The sequence below is a fragment of the Phacochoerus africanus genome, chromosome 11 (genome assembly GCF_016906955.1).
Source record: "Phacochoerus africanus isolate WHEZ1 chromosome 11, ROS_Pafr_v1, whole genome shotgun sequence".
Classification (NCBI taxonomy): Eukaryota; Metazoa; Chordata; class Mammalia; order Artiodactyla; family Suidae; genus Phacochoerus; species Phacochoerus africanus.
The window spans coordinates 43,883,320-43,905,568 of record NC_062554.1 but is presented as its reverse complement, the minus strand read 5'-3'; the positions used below and the strand labels follow the sequence as shown (position 1 = coordinate 43,905,568).

General features: G+C 47.1%; 1 protein-coding gene across 1 annotated transcript in view; it reads left to right on the top strand.

Annotated features, from left to right (window-relative positions):
• Positions 1–22,249, top strand: part of SIK3 (SIK family kinase 3) — a 252,687-nt gene that overhangs the window by 217,399 nt on the left and 13,039 nt on the right. Inside the window, 15 exon segments of the mRNA XM_047752064.1 lie at positions 3,060–3,178; positions 3,726–3,836; positions 4,071–4,214; positions 4,649–4,726; positions 4,836–4,945; positions 6,524–6,677; positions 6,934–7,089; positions 11,047–11,117; positions 13,318–13,461; positions 17,116–17,266; positions 18,006–18,131; positions 18,407–18,492; positions 18,909–19,018; positions 20,055–20,394; positions 20,937–21,826. Of these exon segments, the coding sequence (XP_047608020.1) occupies positions 3,060–3,178; positions 3,726–3,836; positions 4,071–4,214; positions 4,649–4,726; positions 4,836–4,945; positions 6,524–6,677; positions 6,934–7,089; positions 11,047–11,117; positions 13,318–13,461; positions 17,116–17,266; positions 18,006–18,131; positions 18,407–18,492; positions 18,909–19,018; positions 20,055–20,394; positions 20,937–21,826 (2,790 nt within the window).

The window sequence follows — 22,249 nt, the reverse complement described above, 5'->3', positions numbered from 1 at the left end:
TTGCAGACCATAAAGGTGTATGGCAATGATATTTGTTATCCACACAGATGCTACAGTTGTGGGTTCTAGCTTTGCTACTCTGGAGGAGACATAATTTGAATGAAAGCTTAATGTTGTAGATGGCATTTATTTTATAGGAATGTAGAAACTACAGGCTTCAGAGTCGATACCACATTTGAATATGCTTTTTTTTGGGGGGGGGGGGGGGCTTTTTAGGGCTGCATGTGGTGGAGGGTCCCAGGCTAGGGGTTGAATTGAAGCTACAGCTGCCGGCCTACCCCATAGCCACAGCAACTTGGCATCTGAGCCACGTCTGTGACCTACATTGCAGCCATGGCAACGCAGGATCCTTCACCCACTGAGCAAGGCCAGGGACCGAACCTGGGTCCTTATGGATGCTAGTCAGATTTGTTTCCACTGAGCCGCAGGAACTCCCTGAATATGCTTTTTTTTTGGCCATGCCTGCAGCATGCACAAGTTCCCAGGCCAGGGATGGAACCTGAGCCACAGCAGTGACAATGCCAAATCCTTAACCACTAGGTCACCAGTGAACTCTTGGATACACTTTTAGTCATAAAGCAATAACAAATGAATGCCTGCTATAAAATATTTTGGTAGAGGAACTTTGATGTATTTTCTTTTAAAGTTAGAGTAAATTAAAAATTGAGTAATTTTTCTTCATTTCTCGTAGTATGCCTTTCAAGATGATGATATAGAATGGTGTGTACCAAATGGTGCTGAAATTGTGGGGTCGCAAAGTTGAGTTTACTCTGGAAAAATAGATCCAACAATTCATATCCACATGAAGCCAAATAAAGGGAAGTCATATCCGGGCTCTGCCGCCCCTTGGTGTTGGTTCCTTAGCCAACTCGTTCCTTCTTTTCTAGACGGGGCTGATAACAGGATCTAGTATAGGGTTGTCATGAAGATTAAATTAAATAAAGTCAGTAAGCGCAGGGCCTTGTGTGTAAAGTCTTTTAACGCATTAAAGTCTCTTTAATTTATTATTGTTATTGTTATTATCACTGACCAGTTTTATTTTCAGGATAGCTGTAGTGAAATAGAAATGGACCATTTTGTATCTCATAGAGAATTTTAGTTTTCAAAAAGTATTTCCACAAATACGGTCTCATTGAGTTTCAGTAAATATTTATTCATATATTAAGCAGCTATTTATTCAGCTATTAAATATAATAATCATCTTTGGTATTTCAGGCTTGATGTTGGAAACAGCAGTAAGAAAGACATAGACCTTACATAGAGGTGAAGGAGTTAAGATAACAAACAATAAACAGTATGATTTCACAAGGAAGTCATTAGTATGAAGAAAATCAGTGTAATGGAACAGAGTGGGACTGGAGGCCTGCTTTAGATGGATAAGGTGGCCAGGGGAGATCTTTCTGAGGCAGTGATGACCAGAAACCAGCTACGTGAGGGTTTGAGGATTGACCATCCCTACTAAGGGAAGCAGCAAGTGTAAACGCTCTTGGTGGGTGTGTGTAAGCACGTGCACAGACCAGAGAGAAGGCCAGTGCCACCAGAGCTCAGAGGACTGTGGACTTTATCCTATGCGTTACGGAAAGAGATTGGAAAGTTGTAGTCAGGGTGGTGAGAGCCTCAAGCTTTGGCTTTAGAAATATGCCCTTTGCTTCTCGATGGAGAATAGATTGTCCTGGAGCAAGAGTGGAAGCAGAAAGACCAGTTAGGAGACTTTTGTGATAGTCTAAGTGAGCGATGATAGTCGCATGAATGAAGATGTTAAATTAATAGTTCAGGAGTTTGCCCACAGCTCTGGGCAGCGTAGAGGCAGGAGAGCGCAGGGTTAAGAGCACCAGCCAGAGAGTCAGACTGTGGGTTCTTGACTTCTCTGTGCCTAATTTTTACCATTTCCACAATGAGAGTGCCGATAGTCCCTTCCTCTTGGTTTGCTGTAAGGATTAAATGAGATAAAAATACTTGTGAAGTACTCAGAAGAGCATCTCAGTACTGCTGTTCATATCATCATCATCATCATCACCGTCTTCTTTGCAAGTACTACTCCCACATCATCCTCAATACCCCCAATTTATAGAAGAGAAAACTTAGAAATAGAGGCTGGTTTTGAAATCAGAATATAGGCGTCTTGATTTTGAATCTATTATTCCTTCTGCAATAAATTATGGCATGAGATCCCAGAGAGAAACCTTTCTTGATCAGAATCTCTTTAGCTCAGAGCCCTGTCGTATGCACCTGCAAATGTTTCAACACCATGGAGAAGATGATCCATAAAGCTAGCAGAGCCCCGGTGTGTGGTCGGAGTCATCCTGTGCCTGTGCCTCTCTTCCCTACACCTTGAACTGTCAGAAAATTGTAGTTCCCCAAGTTTTGCTTTTAGACACCTAAGCTGAAAGTGTTCGTGTGCACATACTAATGAATAGAGAGGAAGGGACTGACTCTTTTGAGGACCTTGTCAGATACTGAATCTCTTCAGAGGACGTTCAAGTCTTCATTAATTGTATTAAATGGGGCCATATGTAACAGATAAGTGAAATCCATGGATTACCCCCAGATTTCTTTTTTTTTTTTTTCTTTTTAGGGCCGTACCCACAGCATATGGAGGTTCCCAGGCTAGGGGTCGAATCGGAGCTACAGCTGCCGGCCTACACCACAGCCACAGCAACGAGGGATCTGAGTGGCATCTGCAACCTACACCACAGTTCACGGCAATGCCGGATCCTTAACCCACTGAGCGAGGGCGGGGATCGAACTCACCACCTCATTGTTCCTAGTTGGATTCGTTTCCGCTGAACCACAACGGGAACTCCTGGACTTCTTCTAATTTGACTTTTAGTGAAGGTATTAACCAGATGAACAGACTTGACTTTCTCTTTCCTCCACTTCTTTCTGCCTTTGCCCTGTCCCTCTGGAGTAAACAATGACATAGGTAAGGATCAAGAAGCAAGAGAAACAAATCAGAAGCAAGGTGCTTGGAAATCTATCTGCTCACCTTGCCTCTGGTTCCTTAGCCCTACCGCGGCCTCTCTCACCAGGACTGAGGGCAGACTCTTTGTCTGTTGCAGAATGTGAGCACTTGATCCGCCACATGCTGGTGTTGGACCCCAACAAGCGCCTCTCCATGGAGCAGATCTGCAAGCACAAGTGGATGAAGCTAGGGGATGCTGATCCCAACTTTGACAGGGTAAGCTGGGTACCACTTGCCCCAGGAAACTCCTTGTAGGGCCACTGTGGGTTTGTTGCATGAGATTGAAATCAGGCCAGGACCCGAAAAGCCGGGCTCGGATACAAACTGTTGTGTAATCCCAAAGCAGCAAGTGAAGCCCGCAAGAAAGAATCTTAAACCAGCTGAGTTGTGGGAGAATAGCTCTTCCCTACCACTTGTCCTTAAATCAGAGTCCCTTCCTGGCTCTTGGGGACAGTTCAGCCTCCTCCCTTGGGACTGTGTGCTTCCTCTTGTCTTAGCGTGCTCAGTGCAATGGCACCTGTGACATTCCTTTATTTAAAACGTTATAGTCATCCCAGGTACCCCAAGGAGCTCAGAAAAGTAGGGATCTTAATGATCTTATCTGCTTGTAGCTGAGTACCCAGGGCTTTCTTGCTTAGGCTTTGTCTGAGGCCAAAAATGACCCCAGCTAGGGGACATGGAACAGCTTGTTCATTACAGATGCCAATGCCATATTGACGTGCTTCACTGGGAGTTTGATAGCTTGCCTTTTTGTATGTCACAGTTAATAGCTGAATGCCAGCAGCTGAAGGAAGAAAGACAGATGGACCCCCTAAATGAGGATGTCCTCTTGGCCATGGAGGACATGGGACTGGACAAAGAGCGGACACTACAGGTATCTAAATGAGTGGAGGATGAGGTGGGGTATAGCCATACTCCCTCTGTTCTGCCTTCTCCATGTTTCCTCCTTTCCTGGGAACTTGGATTGTTTTGTTTTCCTCCCATTCTTCTTCCTCTGCCCTTGAAAAGAAGGCACTTTGGTCTTCTCATGTTGCTATTGAAAGAGTTTTGGTCATTGACATGCCGTTTCACCAGGGTTTTTTTGCTCTTTCCCCTTTTCTTTTGGTAGTCATTAAGATCAGATGCCTATGATCACTATAGTGCAATCTACAGCCTGCTCTGTGATCGGCATAAGAGACATAAAACCCTGCGTGTCGGAGTACCTCCTAGCATGCCCCGAGCCATGGCCTTTCAAGCACCAGTCAACATCCAGGTGGGCAATAACTCCAGTGACCAGATTCAGGACAAGGAACATGGAGCAGGGGTGGGGCCGTGAGCCAGTGGCTCACTAACTCTAGGTCCAGAGAGTTCCTGGTTCTTCATTACCTCTGTCCCCTTCCAGCCACCATCTCTTCCTTCTTCAGAGGTCAAGCAAAAAACTGAACCTTTCTTTGACAGGGAGGATGGAAGAGTATTCCAACACTCTTGTGTCAGTAGTTAAATTTTTTTTTAAAAAAAAAAAGAAACAGCAAATTGAGAGAGGCTGTCTCTTCTCAAGAATGCTTCCTTGCTGTAGCTTCTAGGGCAGAGGAACCTAAGACTCGGGTAGAAACATAGGCTTGAGCAATCAGGAAGACTTTGAAAAGACGGTCCTTATGTCCGTCTGGCATTGAAGATGTGTGTGTATGTGTATGTCCTGCTTTCCAGGCGGAGCAGGCTGGCACCACGATGAACATCAGCGTCCCCCAGGTGCAGCTGATCAACCCAGAGAACCAAATTGTTGAGGCAAGTGGCAACCTCTGAGAGCTGTCAGCTGAAACTACCTTCTTTCCCATTGCCTTGCTTCCTTTTCCTACTTCCTGTTTCTAACGCGATGTGTTTCCCTCCACCACAGCCGGATGGGACGGTGAACTTGGACAGTGATGAGGGTGAAGAGCCTTCCCCCGAAGCATTGGTCCGCTATCTGTCCATGAGAAGGCATACAGTCGGTGTGGCCGACCCACGGTGAGTCCCTGGCCAGCAGCCCCGATCAACACCCAGGCAGGGCATTCCCACCTTTCTCCTTCTTCATTGTATCTCCCAAATGAGACCTAATGCAGGGGCCCGGTTCAGGGGCCCTGGTAGATCAGACTTGATTTGACTAAAGCATTACAGAGCTGTCCCTAGTGGGTGGTGGGCTGGTAGCTACCATCATGCTGGTTAATCCCAGTACCTTGGCAGAGCACAGCGTGTCTTTCCCCACAAGGACTGAGGTCTTCTGATCTAAGCCACGTAAAAGTACCCCTTAAAATTCATCTGAGTTGGACAGGTTTAGAGATGTTGTTTGCCATGTATTCTAAGGCAAGACTCATCTAAGAAGGGAGGACAGATAACATGATATAATTTATATGTTAAAATTAAGTGAACGAAAATCCAAAAACACTCAGTAAGAACCACTTTTCCCCAGATAGTCCTTCAGTATGTCCCCTGTTGCCCTCACGTGGAGGAAGTGTGCTAAAAACCTCTGTTTCTTTGTTCTACACTTAAAAGTTCTTAACATTAAAAATGGCCTTCCCTCTTTTCTGGCTGTTTCTTTTTCCTTTTTTTTTTTTTTTGGTCTTTCTAGGTTTGCACCCAAGGCTTATGGAGACTCCCAGGCTAAGGGTCAAATCAGAGCTACAACTGCTGGCCACAGCCACAGCAACACCAGATCCGGGCCACACCTGCGACCTATACCACAGCTCACAGCAATGCCGGACCCTTAACCCACTGAGCGGGGCCCATATTGAACCCAGATCCTCAGGGATGCTAGTCAGATACGTTTCCAATGAGCCAGGACAGGAACTCCTTTTGCGAGGGGGGAGGGGGGAGCTATTTCTTTTAGTGAGTACAGAAGAAAAGGGTGGCAAGAGTTCTCTTGAGAGTTCAACTAGGGGCATAGCTCGGTTTCTTTTTTTCCTCTGAGTGATTTCCAAAAAACCCCACCTGCCTGTTGATTTGCTTGCTTCACGTTTCTTGATCTCAGCCTGGGATCAAACAGGCAATATGGGAGCATTCTGGCTCCAGAGACTGTGTCAGCTGCTCTGCACGGTGGAGTCCGTGTCCCTCTGTTAGTGGAAAGATCTCATATTGTAAAATATGCCGTAAACCCTGCCGCTGGAGTGCGGCAGCCCTGCGCATCCACCACTCCTCTGCCCGTGGGCGCTGACCTCCTCGGGGATCGCATTCTTTCCCTGGTGAATCAGTTGCTCCTTCAGGCAGCATTGTTTTAACGGGTGGCCCGTGCCCTCCAGAAACTTGCTGTTCACCTGTAGGCTTTGGAAACCCGAACTGGACTGGGGCCAGTGTTTCCTCTTGGCTCAGAGCTGTTGGTTTTTCATGAGCGGTCAGTGAAGAAGGGCGAGCCCTAGTCCCAGATAGTGACGCGGGAGAGAGCCAGATTCCACACACTTCTACTCACTCTGGGATCTCAGAGAGAAATACAAATTCAGGAGGAAGGTTTTTAAAAAATTAAATTAATTGTGCTGAACTTAGCGGTTTCATCACTTTGGGGATGAGAGTGAGCATTTTAACTGAACTTCTCCGTCTCCCGTTTTTCATCAGCACGGAAGTAATGGAAGATCTGCAGAAGCTCCTGCCTGGCTTTCCTGGCGTCAACCCACAGGCTCCCTTCCTGCAGGTGGCCCCTAACATGAACTTCATGCACAACCTGTTGCCCATGCAAAATCTGCAGCCAACTGGGCAGCTGGAGTACAAGGTATGGGATATGGGGGAGGGCCTGCTCCCAAAGAAGCCCATTTAAGCTCCCGTTGAGAGTCTTTGAGGGAGTGTTCCCCTGGATTTAAGGGTGTCCTTGTGGAGAAGGGTGGTTTCTCTTGCCTGAGTGAGAGGGAGGATTGCTCTGGTCTGCAGCACCCTCACAGGACCCCTTAGTGTCAGTGGCTTAGAGGACTGCTGTCCTCTCCCCGCATCCCTCCCTCACCAGTCTGTCCTTCCCACTCTCCTCCCAACAGGAGCAGTCCCTGTTACAGCCGCCCACCCTGCAGCTGCTGAATGGAATGGGCCCCCTTGGCCGGAGGGCATCAGATGGGGGCGCCAACATCCAACTGCACGCCCAGCAGCTGCTGAAGCGCCCACGGGGACCCTCCCCTCTTGTCACCATGACACCAGTGAGTTGCAGCACAAAGCTTTCCCAGAGGCTTTTGCTAAAGAGGTTGTGGACCAAGGGTTGGGAATCCAGGGTCTTCAACCTAAATATCTGAATTTCTTTCTTTCAGCTTAGGATGTTCAGTGCATTCCTGCTTAGTTCAGGCTAGTAGGATTTTTCAGACCTAGTTTTTGGTTAACTTCTTTATGTAACCAAATAATTTCCACACTGTAGCCAGCTCCTGGAGGGCCTCATTCTCGGGAGGGCCACTTACAGATACCTTCATTAAGGTCGGCTGCAGCCCTGCCTGCTTCAAGCCAGGGGAGTGGTAGCCTCAGTCACGGCCTTCTCACAGATAGCGTTTCCCTGCCAGAGGGCAGTGGAAGCTAGTTTTCTGTGGGCTTAATAGCTTTTGAGACTGGTTTCTAAAATTACCTTCTCAACAACCCTTTCTGCTTTGATTGACACTACCTCATATTTTTGATAGAACCTGGATCATTTAATTATTCGGCTTTCACAAGCTCTACCCTGGCAGTTGGTATCTTTCAGTCCCTTTTTTTTTTTTTTTTAAATGTGATAGTCACATTCAAAGATTCTTTTCTGGAGTTCTCGTCAAGGTACAGCGGAAACGAATCCGACTAGGAACCATGAGGTTGCAGGTTCAATCCCTGGCCTTGCTCAGTGGGTTAAGGATCTGACGTTGCCATGAAGTATAGGTCGCAGATGTGGCTCAGATCTGGTGTTGCTGTGGCTGTGGTATAGGCTGGCAGCTGTAGCTCTAATTAGATCCCTAAACTGGGAACCTCACATGCCTCAGGTATGGCCCTAAAAAGACAAAATACAAAAAAAAAAAAAAGATTCTTTTCCTTTCTCTGGGTTCTATATATTTCTGATTATTTTCCTGTCATAGGTAAATTTATTCATTAATTTCTTCATTGATTCATTCTTTCAAACTCATACTACCTTAAGATCAGATGCTAATTATATCCATAGCCCTTACTGGCCGTTTTAGGGCAGTGTTTTTCAAGCTACCTCTAGTTGGGACCTTTTTCTCCCCTTCTACCCACCCATCAGGGATTAATACCTTTGTAAAACATAATAAAAGTGAATTAGTAGAGAAGTAAAATTTTTAAAATATATGAACTACAAAGGCTGAATTTCATTGGATTAAAGAGAAAAAATATTCCATTAAATTTCTATAAAAGTTTGTAAATCTTACTATTTTTTTTACTTACCTTCTCTTGGATTGGTAGCAAAACAGTTTGTAGACTGGCATGGGTCCACAGGCCACATTTTCAGTGACACTACTGTCAGGAAAAGGAAATAATGTATATTTACAGTTCCTGGTCTCATTGAGCTTATAATATGGGGAGACAAAATCCACACATATAAAGTTGGAATAACAGTAAAAAAAAAAAAAAAGTATGTGATTAAGTGCCGGAGTGAAGACCGTGGACTTGTAGGTGGCAGAGGTGTTCAGGGAAGGGCAAGGCCAGTGTAGGTTATGAAGGATCCGGAACAGCCTTACAGGAGGTAGAGTGACTTATTCTGTCCACTGTAACTGTTTTTGCCAAAGTCACTAACAAGCTTTTATTGATAAGTCCTGTGGACATTTTTTTTTTTGTCTTTTTGTCTTTTTGTTGTTGTTGTTGTTGCTATTTCTTGGGCCGTTCCCGCAGCATATGGAGGTTCCCAGGCTAGGAGTCTAATCGGAGCCGCAGCCACCGGCCTACGCCAGAGCCACAGCAACGCGGGATCCGAGCCGCGTCTGCAACCTACACCACAGCTCACGGCAACGCCAGATCGTTAACCCACTGAGCAAGGGCAGGGACCAAACCCGCAACCTCATGGTTCCTAGTCGGATTCGTTAACCACTGCGCCACGACGGGAACTCCCCTTGTGGACATTTTTAATCTTTATCCTCTTGGACCTCCCACCTGTATTAGTCTCTGCCAGCCATTTTTCTTCTTGGAATATTGTCTTCTTTTACCCAGTTCTCCTTGTTTTCCTCCTGCCTCCCCTTTTCAGGTTCCTTTTCGGCTTCTTTCTTGGAGTAAATGAAACCCAGCGTTTTATCTGAGGCCCTGTTTCCATCTCATTTACATACTCTCTCAGAGTGATCTTGGCCACATCCCTAGTTTCAGTTCCGAGCGATTCTCTGGCCCAGAACGCTTTCTGAATTCTACACATGTAGACATGACTACTCACTGCACAGATTCAGCATGTCCCTGGATGAACTTATCCTGACTCAGTGAAACCTGTTTCTCCCCCTGGATGACAGTGAATGGCACTGTCACTCTCTTGGCTAGACAAGCTCTAGGCATGTGGGTTTTGTCTTTAACTCTTGCCTCTCCCTAGTCCCCATATCAAAGCAGTTATCTGGTGCCTGTGAAGTAAATATCTTACTTCTGTCCATCTCTGCTGCCCCTTCTCTAACTCAAGCATCCTTTGGCATCCTTTGGCTGGATTAGCACAGTGACCTCCTAACTGGCTTCCTTGTTCCAGACTTGTCTCCTAATCCCCGTCACCAGCCATTTTCACACTATAGCTGAAGCAGGCCAGCTTTCTAAAATACAGATCTTGTAACATCATGTCCCTGCTTCAGATCTTTAGTGATTCACCACTGCCTTTTCTCAAAATAAACTTCCTAATGTGGTATTCAAGGCCATTTATAACTGGCCACAGTGTTCCTCTCCCGCCTCTGTGGCCACTTCCTGCCTAGCCCTGGTCACTCCAGCTTTATGGAAGTGTAGTAAGGGATCTGGAAACCCCAGGGGCATTCAGACAATGGAATTATTCCAAAAGTTTGTTTTCTCTTATAATTATTGTCCTTTTTTTAAAAAGGCTGTTTTGTAATAATTGAAGTAGGATTTTTGCTCTAGCACTTGAGGCATGGTGGCTATGTGAGCCGACAGGCTATGAGTAGCAATCAAGGCTGTATGTACAGCATCCCAGTCCACGTGCAAATGGGAAGAGTCACAGTGATGCATGCACTGTGGCGGTCCTTATTTCACTTACTTGTTTCGGTGGGTGACAGCTATGTTACAGCACTGGGTTGTAATTATACAATTACATGTTATGTACTGAAGCGTACTTTTAAAAAACCAGTTGGCTTTTCTGGAGTTAATGACATCTAAAGTATAGAAATAACATTAATATGAAACAATATAAATTAGGAGGTTGGCATTGACATACACGCTACTATATTTAACAGATGGGTAACAAGGACCTACTGTATAGCACAGGGAAATCTACTTAATACTGTGTAACATCCCATGTGGGAAAAGAATCTGAAAGGGAGCAGATATATGTATGTGTGTAACTGACTGACTTTGCTGTATGCGTGAAACTAATTTTGTAAGTCATCTATACTCCAGTAAAATTTTTAAAAAAAGAAACACTAGGTCAGTTCCTAGACATTCCAGGTAAACAAGCTTCTGTTCCATTTTCAGATTCTCAGACCCCTGCAGGCCTTCTCTTTTCTCTTGGCCTAGAAACCTCAGATGCTTACCACCCCTTTCCCTCTTTGCTTGGCTAGTGCCTCCTCATCATTCAGGTCTTAGGTTTGGGGCCCTGTCCTCCAGGATGCCCTTCTCAATTCCCGCATACCCGTTAGACAAATGGGTCATGCTCTTTTGTATTGTCTGTTTGCCTGTCTCTATCCTTCACTAGCCTGTATTGAGGCCGAGAACTTCACCTGTCAGCTCACATTTTATCCTGGAGCATAGTGGGCATTCAGCTGTTTATTGGCTGAATAAAGATGAATCAGAGGAAGAAATTCAAGTTAAAATCAACTGAGTAAGGTAGAAATGGGACAATAGAAAGGTATATAGAAGTTCTCTGTAAGCCAGTGATCCTAGAAAAGTTTTACAGATTTAAAAAAAAGGAACATAGGGGCCTGCCCCCACCCCAGTTTCGAGAATGAGAGCTTTTACAGAAGAAGCACCACCTTGAGCTTTTCCTTCCTGTCTCTTTTCAGGCAGTGCCAGCAGTTACCCCTGTGGACGAGGAGAGCTCGGATGGGGAGCCAGATCAGGAAGCTGTGCAGAGGTAATGTGACATCTGGCAGTGCTTGCAGAACGTCCTTGGGCAGTCTCCCCCTGCAACCAGCGAAAGGTCACCTCTGCCCAAGGAGGTGGTCCAGTGCAGCTTCAACATTTGTGTGGTCTCTTTGCTCAAGCCAGATGGCATGTTCCTCCCCACATGGAAGTAACAGAAGACTACCCAGAAAATTTCATTTCTGTAAGCACCATTGGAAGTCCCCTAAGTGACAGCAATAACCATAAGAACTTTTTCTCTCCTCCCTCCTTCTTCCCTTGCCCCCCTGCCTTCATATTGCAACTCTGATAGTATTCACAAGGCACAAAGCCTGCTCCTACCTGCCAAGAACTGTTACTGAAAAGGAATTGGAGATCTGGGATGACAGTGATCCTAGCTAGTCTGGCCATGGACCGCTGGCATGGACTCTTCCTTTCCAGGAGAATGAATACCTCTTGTACTGTTTGCTGTGTGCTTCTTCTGTCCCCTTGTATCAACAAAGAGATATTGAAAAAGAATATGGGATTCGGGCCAGGGACCGATGCAAATATCCATTGTTTGCAGAACCTTGTTGAGAGATGCCTAATTCCCAGGAAACAGCAGTGACCGTCAGGCATGCTGTACTGTTCATGTGACCTCGGTTCCATCTGCCATGGTCCTCAGCTCCACGCATGCCCCTTTGTGGGACTTTGACTTTCTTATTTTCCGGGGAGGGGGTTTGACCAGAATCCAGCATGTATTTTCCCAGAAATACAGGCGTTCTTCAAGATTATATGTTTTTTCCCTTGAGGGAAGTTGAAATAAAATGGTTTTCACGGGCTCTTGGGGAAACTTTGGGTGTTTTTATCAAATGGCTATTAAACCACTAATGGCTTACTCTCTGGCAAGTGTACATACCACTAATTACTCCGTAGTCCGTTAACTGTTTTTAGCTGAAATGGGCAAAGTAGTTAAGAATGAAACAAGACCATTTTTTAAGAACTGCACGGTTGCTGGCCAGTATTCTATCCCTACCCGCAGTAGCTCTGTGTGAGAGCTGCTGTTCAAAAAGAAGCTGGTCCCATGTAGAAAGAACAGGGGAAACAGGGGGCCTGCTCCCTCTACAACTTAGCCGATGGAAGAAGAACTGTGTTGACTTTGTTTTCCTCTTGACACTGTCGTTTCTATAGCTTGCTGATAACAGGGTGTATAAAGTGGCACATGGGCCCTCCTGGTGTCACGAAGAGAAATTAGGAAACTCGCTGCATTCCTGCTTCAATTAGATAGCAGTATTTCATTTTCTCTTCTCTGTCTTGCATTTTACTTCTTCCAGCTCCACCTTCTTTCTTCTTTAGACAAACATTTAAAGGGTATAAGGCCCATCAGTTTTGATGTAATGAAAAAGAATAATGCTTCTTTTATTCATGCCCAAGAAGAGTAGCAGTGGTGGAGGAAGTCATCAACCCGACCATGGGGGACCAATACCTTGTTAATGGTAGCAGTGGTGGATCTGAAAGATCTTCAGCATAAAAGTCATCAGCTCGTCAATTCTTCAGCTTTTGAAACTTCTGTTTTCTTGCCTTGCCTTTTTTCCCCCTAAAAAACAATTCTAAACATTTCATGTGGTTTCATGCCTTCGTCCTGTAGAGAATGTTGGTTCCTGGTTGGTTTTTCTTTGATGATGATGGAATTATAGTCATGGGACATGAGGCAAGGGGTGGTTTGGGAACTCGCTTAGTCCCAACTGGAAGCATCTGTTTTCTGTGACTTGTGTCAAGGTCAGTCTCAAACTGTGGGGGCCAGTGGCTTCAAGGGACATATGGGAAGCCCTTCTGAGTATCTCTCTGGCTCATCTCTAGGAACAATCCCTAGGGCTTGTTTTCTCTGAAATTTGGAGGGAAAGGGGGAATAAATAAAGTAGAAAATAAATTCTTCTGCTAAATTGAATGAAGTAATGAAAATTGATCCTCTTTGTGAACTACGTCTGTTTTCTCTCTTCTCTTAATGGCTACTCTCAGATCCAAAATTCAGCCACTGCAGTGATAAGCCAACTTTTGTTGGCCTTTTGAACATGTTTCACTCTCATCCAGTCAGGGATCTGTTTGCCATCGAGCTCTTTTTGAACTCTGGCGCTGTTTCATTCTGAGTGCTTTGGATTAACTTCTAATGCTTCTTGCTGAGGAATATTCCTATCTGTCTTTTTTACTATGAAATGTGCTCCTGCTTGTTGCAGGTACTTGGCAAATAGGTCCAAAAGACATACACTGGCCATGACCAACCCTACAGCCGAGATCCCACCGGACCTACAACGGCAGCTAGGACAGCAGCCTTTCCGTTCCCGGGTCTGGCCCCCTCACCTGGTACCTGATCAGCATCGGTGAGTAGCTATGTGAGCTGCGTGAGCTCCCAGAGGCTCATCGGACAGGCACCCTTCTGGCTAGTCTTACAGAGATGGCAGCTAGCATCGCAGCTTTTAATCGCATCCTGAACTTCCATCTTCTCAGCTCCTTGACTAAGCAGTGCCCGGGGCGACAGAAGATTCTTCCTTCCTAGTACCCTGTAGACATGTTTATTGCCTGCAGGTGATTCTCGTGATTCTAGATGTTGACTCACAGATGAAATTGAACTTGAAACCTGCAATTAAGTGAAGCTCTCAAAAGTCCAGCTGGAAATAAGAGGCTCTACAGCTACATCAATAGGCCTGACCTTTAATAACCCACCGCCATCGAAAGAATGAGCCTTTCTTACCAGGTGACCACTGAACAAGGAGCTTGGCTATGAGGAGGAGTCATCCCTCTGTGAGTGGTAGAGCAGACATACTGCAGCCTCTTGAATGTTGTGCTTGAAAAGTCATTCTTGTAATATTCTGTTGGCAGAATCTTTTAGTAGATCTCTCATACGTTTATAATTCATTCTCTTGAAGAAATAAAAACAAGTTTAACCTTCCTCACCAAGAAAACTTCACAGAACTGAGTTCAAGTAAGCCTGGATGCAGAGGAGAATGATACTTTCCTGGATTAAGAAGATGATTATTCACTGAGAACACTTTGATGACTAAAAATCTTAGGCTTGTCCATCCTGAAGCTCTCCCCAAGCTCCCAGGCCACACTTTCAAAGCCACCAGCAGTTGCTAGAGCTTATTTTATTTCAATCTTTTTGGGAAGACATTGAAAAAGCAGTCTTACTTGGGAAGGTTGGAAAGCAGGTTCCAAGGAAACTAAGTTTATAATGTGTTATTCAGTCTTGCAGCCAGGCTCGCCCTGGCAAGCGTGACACAATGTTTTATTGTGTTTAGTTACCCCTTGGGCATCAGAGGTAATCAGCAGAGACAGGTGACCTCTGAGCCGACTGAGACATGGTTAGTGCCACGTTGGAACTCTAGAAGAAGGAAGATAAGATTTAATAAATGACCATGAATAATGTAGTAAAAATGGTCTCTTAAGAATGGAGTAGCATGAGTGACATATTTCAGATAAAACTCTGATGGCACAGAAAGACAGTATTTTCCTAAGGAACATCCCTCAGGACCTACATTGCTAGGGTACTGCCGCGAGAGTACTTTGGTTATTAGGTGCATGTTCCATCCCATGCATTTTCTAGGATTTCTCAATAACTGAGGTCTACCCTGTTACCTAATAGACCTTTTATTACTTTGTTTCTGCTTGTTTCTATCCCCCCTGCCCCCGCTGCCCCCAACTTTACAGCCCCACACTTAATTGTTCAGCCTTGGTTACACTCGTTACTCAAGGAAGACCACGTTGGCCCACAGTTCCATTTGTGTGGTTTCCACCCTGCCAACAGTCATTGTCAAGGCCTTGGCTGCGGGAAATCTGTCTGCTGTTTTCACGTGAACACTCTACTAGAGTGTTTCAAGGGTTTCCTGTGGTCAAGCCGGTTTTAATTGGAATGAATGCTTTATGAGTGGCAGATTCTATAAAGTGGGTCATTTATGCAAACTCTCCATGTCTTGATGAGGTTACTATAATAAATATGGCAATACAAGAGACTGAAGTTAGTCTTCAGGAGAAAAGAGAAACTTTCCAAGGCCATAAATGTTGGTGGGTGGCCTGGATGAAGTATCGAATTCCCTTCATTAACCAGAGGAGGTGACTCAAGAAGAGCACATATGGCTATTCTTCTGGGGTATGATCGATGAGGTCCAACATGGAGACAGAAGAGGGAGAGACTGATCTCCCTTTTCAGTCCCGGAAGTATATAATTTAAAATTTTAAAAAAGATTTTTTTAAGAGTGAACTTTTTAAAAAAACCTAACACAAAATGGACTTTATCTGAGTGGGGACCCAAGGCCCTATTTGAAGAGTGTGGTGGGAACATCAACCTAATATGAGGCTGCCTGAGTTTGACTGTGATTGCTAATGGGAATAAAGCACAACTGATGATGTCAGTGCTTCCTAAATGAGTGACTGCGTCAGCACTGTTCCTCTGAAGCTACTATGCTAGGCCACCTTGGGCATCAGGCTGTTCATAACCTGAGCTTCTGGAAAAATCATAAAATACCTGGACCTGGAAGGATTGCTCTGATGGGAGTGAATGAATATTGTGCAGGTAGACTGTATTAATCCCTTGAAGAGCACAGCTTTCTGAATGAATCAGTTACATCCATTATCAGAAAATATTAAAAGCGTAAGATTCAAATTTGAGGAGAAAATATATTATTATCTGCTTGCTTTAATTCCAAAGACCTGAAGTAGAAGCAGAACTACTGTTGAGGAAGGGCTCCTGAGAGCAGCTCTCGTGGTTGCTGTTTGGGGCATGTCTGTTAGAATCCTCTGTCTTCTGTGTTACTGAACCAGATACATGTTCTTGCTCATTTCGTCAGCTCACTGCTGTGTCAGGCTTCAGGTAGAGTCTGAAACAGAAGCCACCATTAGAGAAGGGAGGATAAAGGGCTTACACCTGCTGCCAGAACTCTCTTGACCCCTCTGCACAGTCATCAGACCCTCCTTGTACCTCCCTGTCTGCATTGCATTTGAACTTGCTGGTTAATCTGCTTCCTTAGCCTTGGTTCTGCTTCAGCCCAGGATGAATAACTGGCAAGGTGGTCCATCATTTCACCCATAGCTCAGTGTGATATCAACCCTGCCCTGGACGTGAAACCCTCATCTTTTCCATCAGCTGCTGCAGTGCTGCCTTGACAGGCTTTTATCTGCTTACCTCAAGCTATAAACATCTCTTTCTGATTAGCTAACAAGTGTAGGTGTTAGCTTCTAACCCTGATGCTGTCTTAGACATTCCTTATCAATAGCTTGTTCTTTCTTTCTATAAGATACTGGCTATGTTCTGATTGAACAGTGGGGTCATTTTGAAGGTAATCCACACGATTCCTCTTTCATTAGCAGGTTGGGAGGGTGCTACTGCTTTGAGAAGTTAACTTTCATAGCAGATAACCTTATTTGTGCTGACCAGGTACGTGCAGGTTCTTGAGGCCCACGTTTCTTAAGAATGGGCTGTCTCCATCTGGGGATCAGAGGTCCCCATATCCCCCCACTTTAACCTTACCTTCTAGTTTTTGGCACAAAACCTATGAATTCCAGGCCAGACCTCTGACCACAAGGTTGCCTATGGTTTCTCTCTGGTTGGTCATACAGAGATTACTGCTCAGGGGAAATGTCAGGTCAGATGGTGAATTTTAGGTTTCTAAAGGCACTAGATAGAGATGTGATTATGAACGTCAGAGTTCTTGTGCAGCCAGGCCTGAGGGATACTGAGAAGCTCTTCTCTGTGGCCCAGTGTATTTGTAAGCACAGGATGTATTTGACCCCAGGACCTCACTGGGTTTGGAAACTAAGCCCATTCAAGGTAAGTGGAAACGGAAGATGGTCACCTGGAGCCCTCTAAAGGGAAGCAAGCTAGGGAAACGACTGGCTTCTGGAGATGGCCTGAAGTGACATAATATTCGGGGCTGCACCTGCATCAGCCATCCTTGTGTTCCTCTACAGCAGCAGTCCCTGGATGATTTGGTCAAAACCCCTGAGTCCTAGCCCCTAACCTTCTCTTCCCGTGTATTCAGCTCCACCTACAAGGACTCCAACACACTGCACCTCCCCACGGAGCGTTTCTCCCCTGTGCGCCGGTTCTCAGATGGGGCTGCAAGCATCCAGGCCTTCAAAGCTCACCTGGAAAAAATGGGCAACAACAGCAGCATCAAACAGTTGCAGCAGGTAATGGAAGAGAAGGCAGGCATCTCTGGAGAAGCATGGGTAACAGAGACCAGTATTGCAGGAGGACCGGGGTGTTAAACTTCCCCCCACGCCATGTCAGCAGCACTGCAGTTGTAGCGGTTCTAAACCAGACAGCTTCCTGATGCTCTTTCCTTACTCCTCCTTATGTCCAGCTTTCCCCAGGATCCCGTGCTTACCCTGTGAGGGGACTTGTTTTCCTCCTGTCTCTGTAGTTCACTAGAAAGGAGTTGCTGGGCTTGGGTTCAGTGGGATGCACAAGGGAGTGTCCTTTGAAGCAACCCTGGCATTCCTGTCTTGATTTATAGGCTCTGGGTCTTGTTGGAGCCTGCTCTGCATTCTTACCACCTGGCACACTCTCCAGTTGGTATGCATGGTGCCCCTAGAGGCAGGAAGTATACCTCCAGGCTTCTGGAAAGCCTGTTGACCTTCCTGTCGACCAAGCCTCAAGCGGCATGTGCTTTGCACACAGATTTCACACTGGCACCTTCGCTTGTACACAGGCTGTCTTGGTGTTCTCCCCTTGTTCAGCCAGAACAGAGGGTGAATGTATTTAGTACACAAACACCTCCATAAGTAAATGGCTTAGGTGCTCCTCAAGGACACTGTTCTTTGTGGTTCTTTCTGCCCGTGAGGCCTTGGGGCAGATCTGCATCTGCTGACATCACTGCATGGGGTGGACCTGGCTGCCTCCCATCTGTATTAACTGCTTTCCCTGCAGGAGTGTGAGCAGCTGCAGAAGATGTACGGGGGGCAGATTGATGAAAGAACCCTGGAGAAGACCCAGCAGCAGCATATGTTATACCAGCAGGAGCAGCACCATCAAATTCTCCAGCAGCAGATTCAAGTAGGCCTTCACTCTTTGCCTTCTCTACCTTGTTTGGAGTTTGCTTTCAGGCTGATTGGCCTGGGAATTTTGGAGGAGATCACGCAGGGCAAAGTATTGTTGAGCTATACTTATGGTTGACATGTTTGAGCAAAGGTAATCGAATCTTTTGATGAACAACAAGAGCATAAATCTTAGTCACAGATAGTTCTTTCTGTTTCCTCCCTTCGTGAGAATGGCTCTGATTCATCTTCAAGCTCACGATTACTTTTTCTCCTTTCCCCCGTATGTTTTAGGACTCTATCTGTCCTCCTCAGCCTTCACCACCACTTCAGGCTGCATGTGAAAATCAGCCCGCCCTCCTCACCCACCAGCTCCAGAGGTAATGAATCTCATTGTTTCATGCCTAAGCCATTGCCTGGACTCCTATGGGAGATACTCCCTGACTTAGCATTCATCTCGGAAGAGCCTGTTGGAAAAGCAGGGAAACCAGTCTCCTAAAATTCTGACACCCTGTGTCACTTCATTTTCTTAGCCCCATGAACAAAGTAATCTGACATCTAATACAGGAGGCCAGACCCAGGCCCACAGTGACCTCTGCCTCTTTGGGGAGTCTGATAAAATAAGATGTGGCGAGGCTTCGAGTAGACTGCTAGGTGGTGTTTGTCTCACCTGGAGGCTTATCAAAACGGAAGAGCTGGTTTCCACTTTTGTGTTTATCAAACAGCTGAAACTAACTTCAAGGTTATACTGCACTTCGGGAAATTTATTTATTTGGTTTTGTTATTTTTTTTTAAGGTTAAGGATTCAGCCTTCAAGCCCACCTCCCAACCACCCCAACAACCATCTCTTCAGACAACCCAGTAATAGTCCGCCCCCCATGAACAGCGCCATGATCCAGTCTCATGGTGAGTGGAGAGGCTTCTGCTGAACCACCATGTGCTGTGGGGAGAAATGAGGCTTGGTCTTGAGCGCCTCAAGCGACTGATCCGGGTGGCAGAGTAACATAATAGTTGAGGGGTAGGCTCGAGGGCCAGGCTGACTTGCTTTAACTTCTGTTTCTACCAACTCCTTAGCTGTGAAACCTCAGGTAAGTTACTCAGCTTCTGGGTACCTCAGCTTTCTCGACTGTAAAATAGGGGTAATAATAATATTTAATGAATAAATGTATACGTAAAGTACTTATACTTTAAGTACTTATATTCCAGGGATAGTCTCTGGAACAAAATAGTTCTCAATAGATGCTGACTGTTATTGATAATTTTCATAAACCCCCCTCCAACTCTCCCAAATAAAAAGCTACTACCAGAGGCTTCCCTCCTGTCATGCCTCGGTGGGTGCCCCACTGTGCCCGGGGCTCCTCTCTTCTGGGTGTTTAGATGGAGGTGCAGTTGAGTGTGTGCTAAGCCGTATGAGTCTTGGGAGACCAGCACTCTGAGGGGTTAGTATCCCCAAGACTGAGAATACTTAAGTAACATCACCCAGACTGGGTCCCCCGAAGAGTCTGAATCGGTGTCCAGCCGCTTCCTACTCAAAGTGGGGTCCCCGACCAACAGCATCAGCAGGCATGTCGAGTCCCACCCAGACCTGCTGAGTCAGAATCTGTGTCTCAGCAAGATCCCCAGGCCATTCGTGTGTGCTTTAGAGTTTGCGAAGCGCTGCCCCAGATCAGAGTCACACAAAGAGGAATCCACGGACCAGCTCTCCGGCAGATTATTGGAACTACACATTCTTGGGCCCCACCCTGACCTCCCGAGTCAGTGTTCCATGGGTAGGGCCCAGGAATCTGATTTCACAAGTCCTCCAGAGGAACCTTCTTTGCCCAAGGGTTGGAGAAGCACTGCTCTGGGTGGTATCCAGGCTGAGGGTCCTTGCTGGCCCCCAGGACTTCCGGCCGGTAGGTAACCTGGGCGTTTGGTCACCCTGAGGTCCCTTTCTCTCCAGGTGCTGCCTCTCCTTCCCAGTTTCAAGGCTTCCCCTCCCGCAGTGCAGTCTTCCAGCAGCAGCCCGAGAACTGTTCGCCTCCTCCCAACGTGGCACTAACGTGCTTGGGGATCCAGCAGCCTCCCCAGTCGCAGCAGGTGACCATCCAAGTGCAGGAGCCTGTTGACATGCTCAGCAGCATGCCCGGGACAGCTGCGGGCTCTGCTGGCCGAGGCGTCTCTGTCAGCCCCAGTGCCAGTCAGGTTCAGATGCAGCACCGGACCAACCTGATAGCCGCCTTCAGCTATGGACACCGGCCCTTGTCCAAGCAGCTGAGTGCTGACAGTGCAGAGGCCCACAGGTAAGGCTGCCCGGAGTCACCCAGCCGTCTGTCCAGGTGACCAGGTGGGACGCACCCCCTAGCAGGGCAAGAGAGAAGGAAGAGGGAGAAGGAGCCTGACTGGGCTGTGCTCGTTTCAGCCCTCCCAGAATCAGAGGTGCGGGGTTTGGGATGGACTTGAAACTCATTTATTGACCCAGGATCAAATGCTAATGAGACAGAGGAGGAAAATGGCAAAGCTGCCTTACTGTTGTTTGTCTGCAGAGAAGAAAACAGCCAATTAGAGGAGTTGGTAAAAATGCCAGTTCCCCTCGTCTGTTGTTCTTTTAGGATTGTTTCTCTGTCACTTGGTTTCTAAGAGACTGGCACATCCTGATAGTTCACGTTGCTACTTTCAAGCCAGAGGGGAGGAGTGGGGATGACCCCTAATCCCTGCCTTCCATGCCACCCAGCTCTCCGTACTAGCGGGGCTCCCTGCTGAGGAAGAGCGGTGGCCATTCCTAGGGGAGTCTGGCACACTTGTCGCATGGATGTTTGGTACTCACTCCCTTTTGTGTCTGCAGCTTGAACGTGAATCGGTTCTCCCCTGCTAACTACGACCAGGCGCATTTACACCCCCATCTGTTTTCGGACCAGTCCCGGGGTTCCCCCAGCAGCTACAGCCCTCCAACAGGAGTGGGGTTCCCTCCAACCCAAGCCCTGAAAGTCCCTCCGCTTGACCAGTTCCCCACCTTCCCTCCCAGCGCGCATCCGCAGTCACCGCACTACACCACGTCGGCGCTGCAGCAGGCCCTGCTGTCCCCCACGCCGCCAGACTACACGAGACACCAGCAGGTCCCCCACATCCTCCAAGGACTGCTCTCTCCCCGGCACTCGCTCACCGGCCACTCGGACATTCGGCTGCCCCCGGCCGAGTTTGCACAGCTCATTAAAAGGCAGCAGCAGCAGCGGCAGCAGCAGCAGCAGCAGCAGCAGCAAGAGTACCAAGAACTGTTGAGGCACATGAACCAGGGGGACGCCGGGAGTCTGGCTCCGGGTCTCGGGGGACAGAGCATGACAGAGCGCCAGGCTTTACCGTATCAAAATGCTGACTCTTACCACCACCACCACCACACCAGCCCCCAGCATCTTCTGCAAATCAGGGCGCAAGAATGTATCTCACAGGCTTCCTCAGCCAGCCCGACCCACGCATACGCTCAGCAGCCGGCGCTGGTACACTCAGAGAGCATGGAGGAGGAGTGCTCCTGTGACGGGGCCAAGGACGGCTTTCCCGACAGGAAGAGTGCGAGCACGCTGGCCAAGGGCTGCCACGACAGCCCCTTGCTCTTGAGTACTGGCGGGCCTGGGGACCCCGAGTCTTTACTAGGAACTGTGAGCCACGCACAGGAGCTGGGGCTGCATCCATACCGACAGGCAGCTGCTGCGTTCCCTAGAAATAAGGTGTCCAGCCGAGGTAAGAGCCCCTGCAAAGTCCTGGGCTAGTCTGCCCTCATTCCGTTAACTGAGCAGTGTTACCCTTTTTCAGCTGGTACTCTGTGTTCCCAAGAACAAAACAAGTCCTGAGAAGGCCTTCAGGACCTTTTGGGGAAGAGTCACATAGGAAGAGGGTTATTTGGTGGGTGATGGAGTCTGCTTTCAAAATTAAAGGAGAGATAGGAGTTCCCATCGTGACTCAGTGGTTAACGAATCTGACTAGAAACCATGAGGTTGCGGGTTTGATTCCTGGCCTCGCTCAGCAGGTTAAAGATCCGGTGTTGCCATGAGCTGTAGTGTAGGTTGCAGACGGGCTCGGATCCCGTGTTGCTGTGACTGTGGCGTAGGTTTAGATTAGATTAGGTTTAGGCTCCAATTAGACCCCTAGCCTGGGAACCTCCAT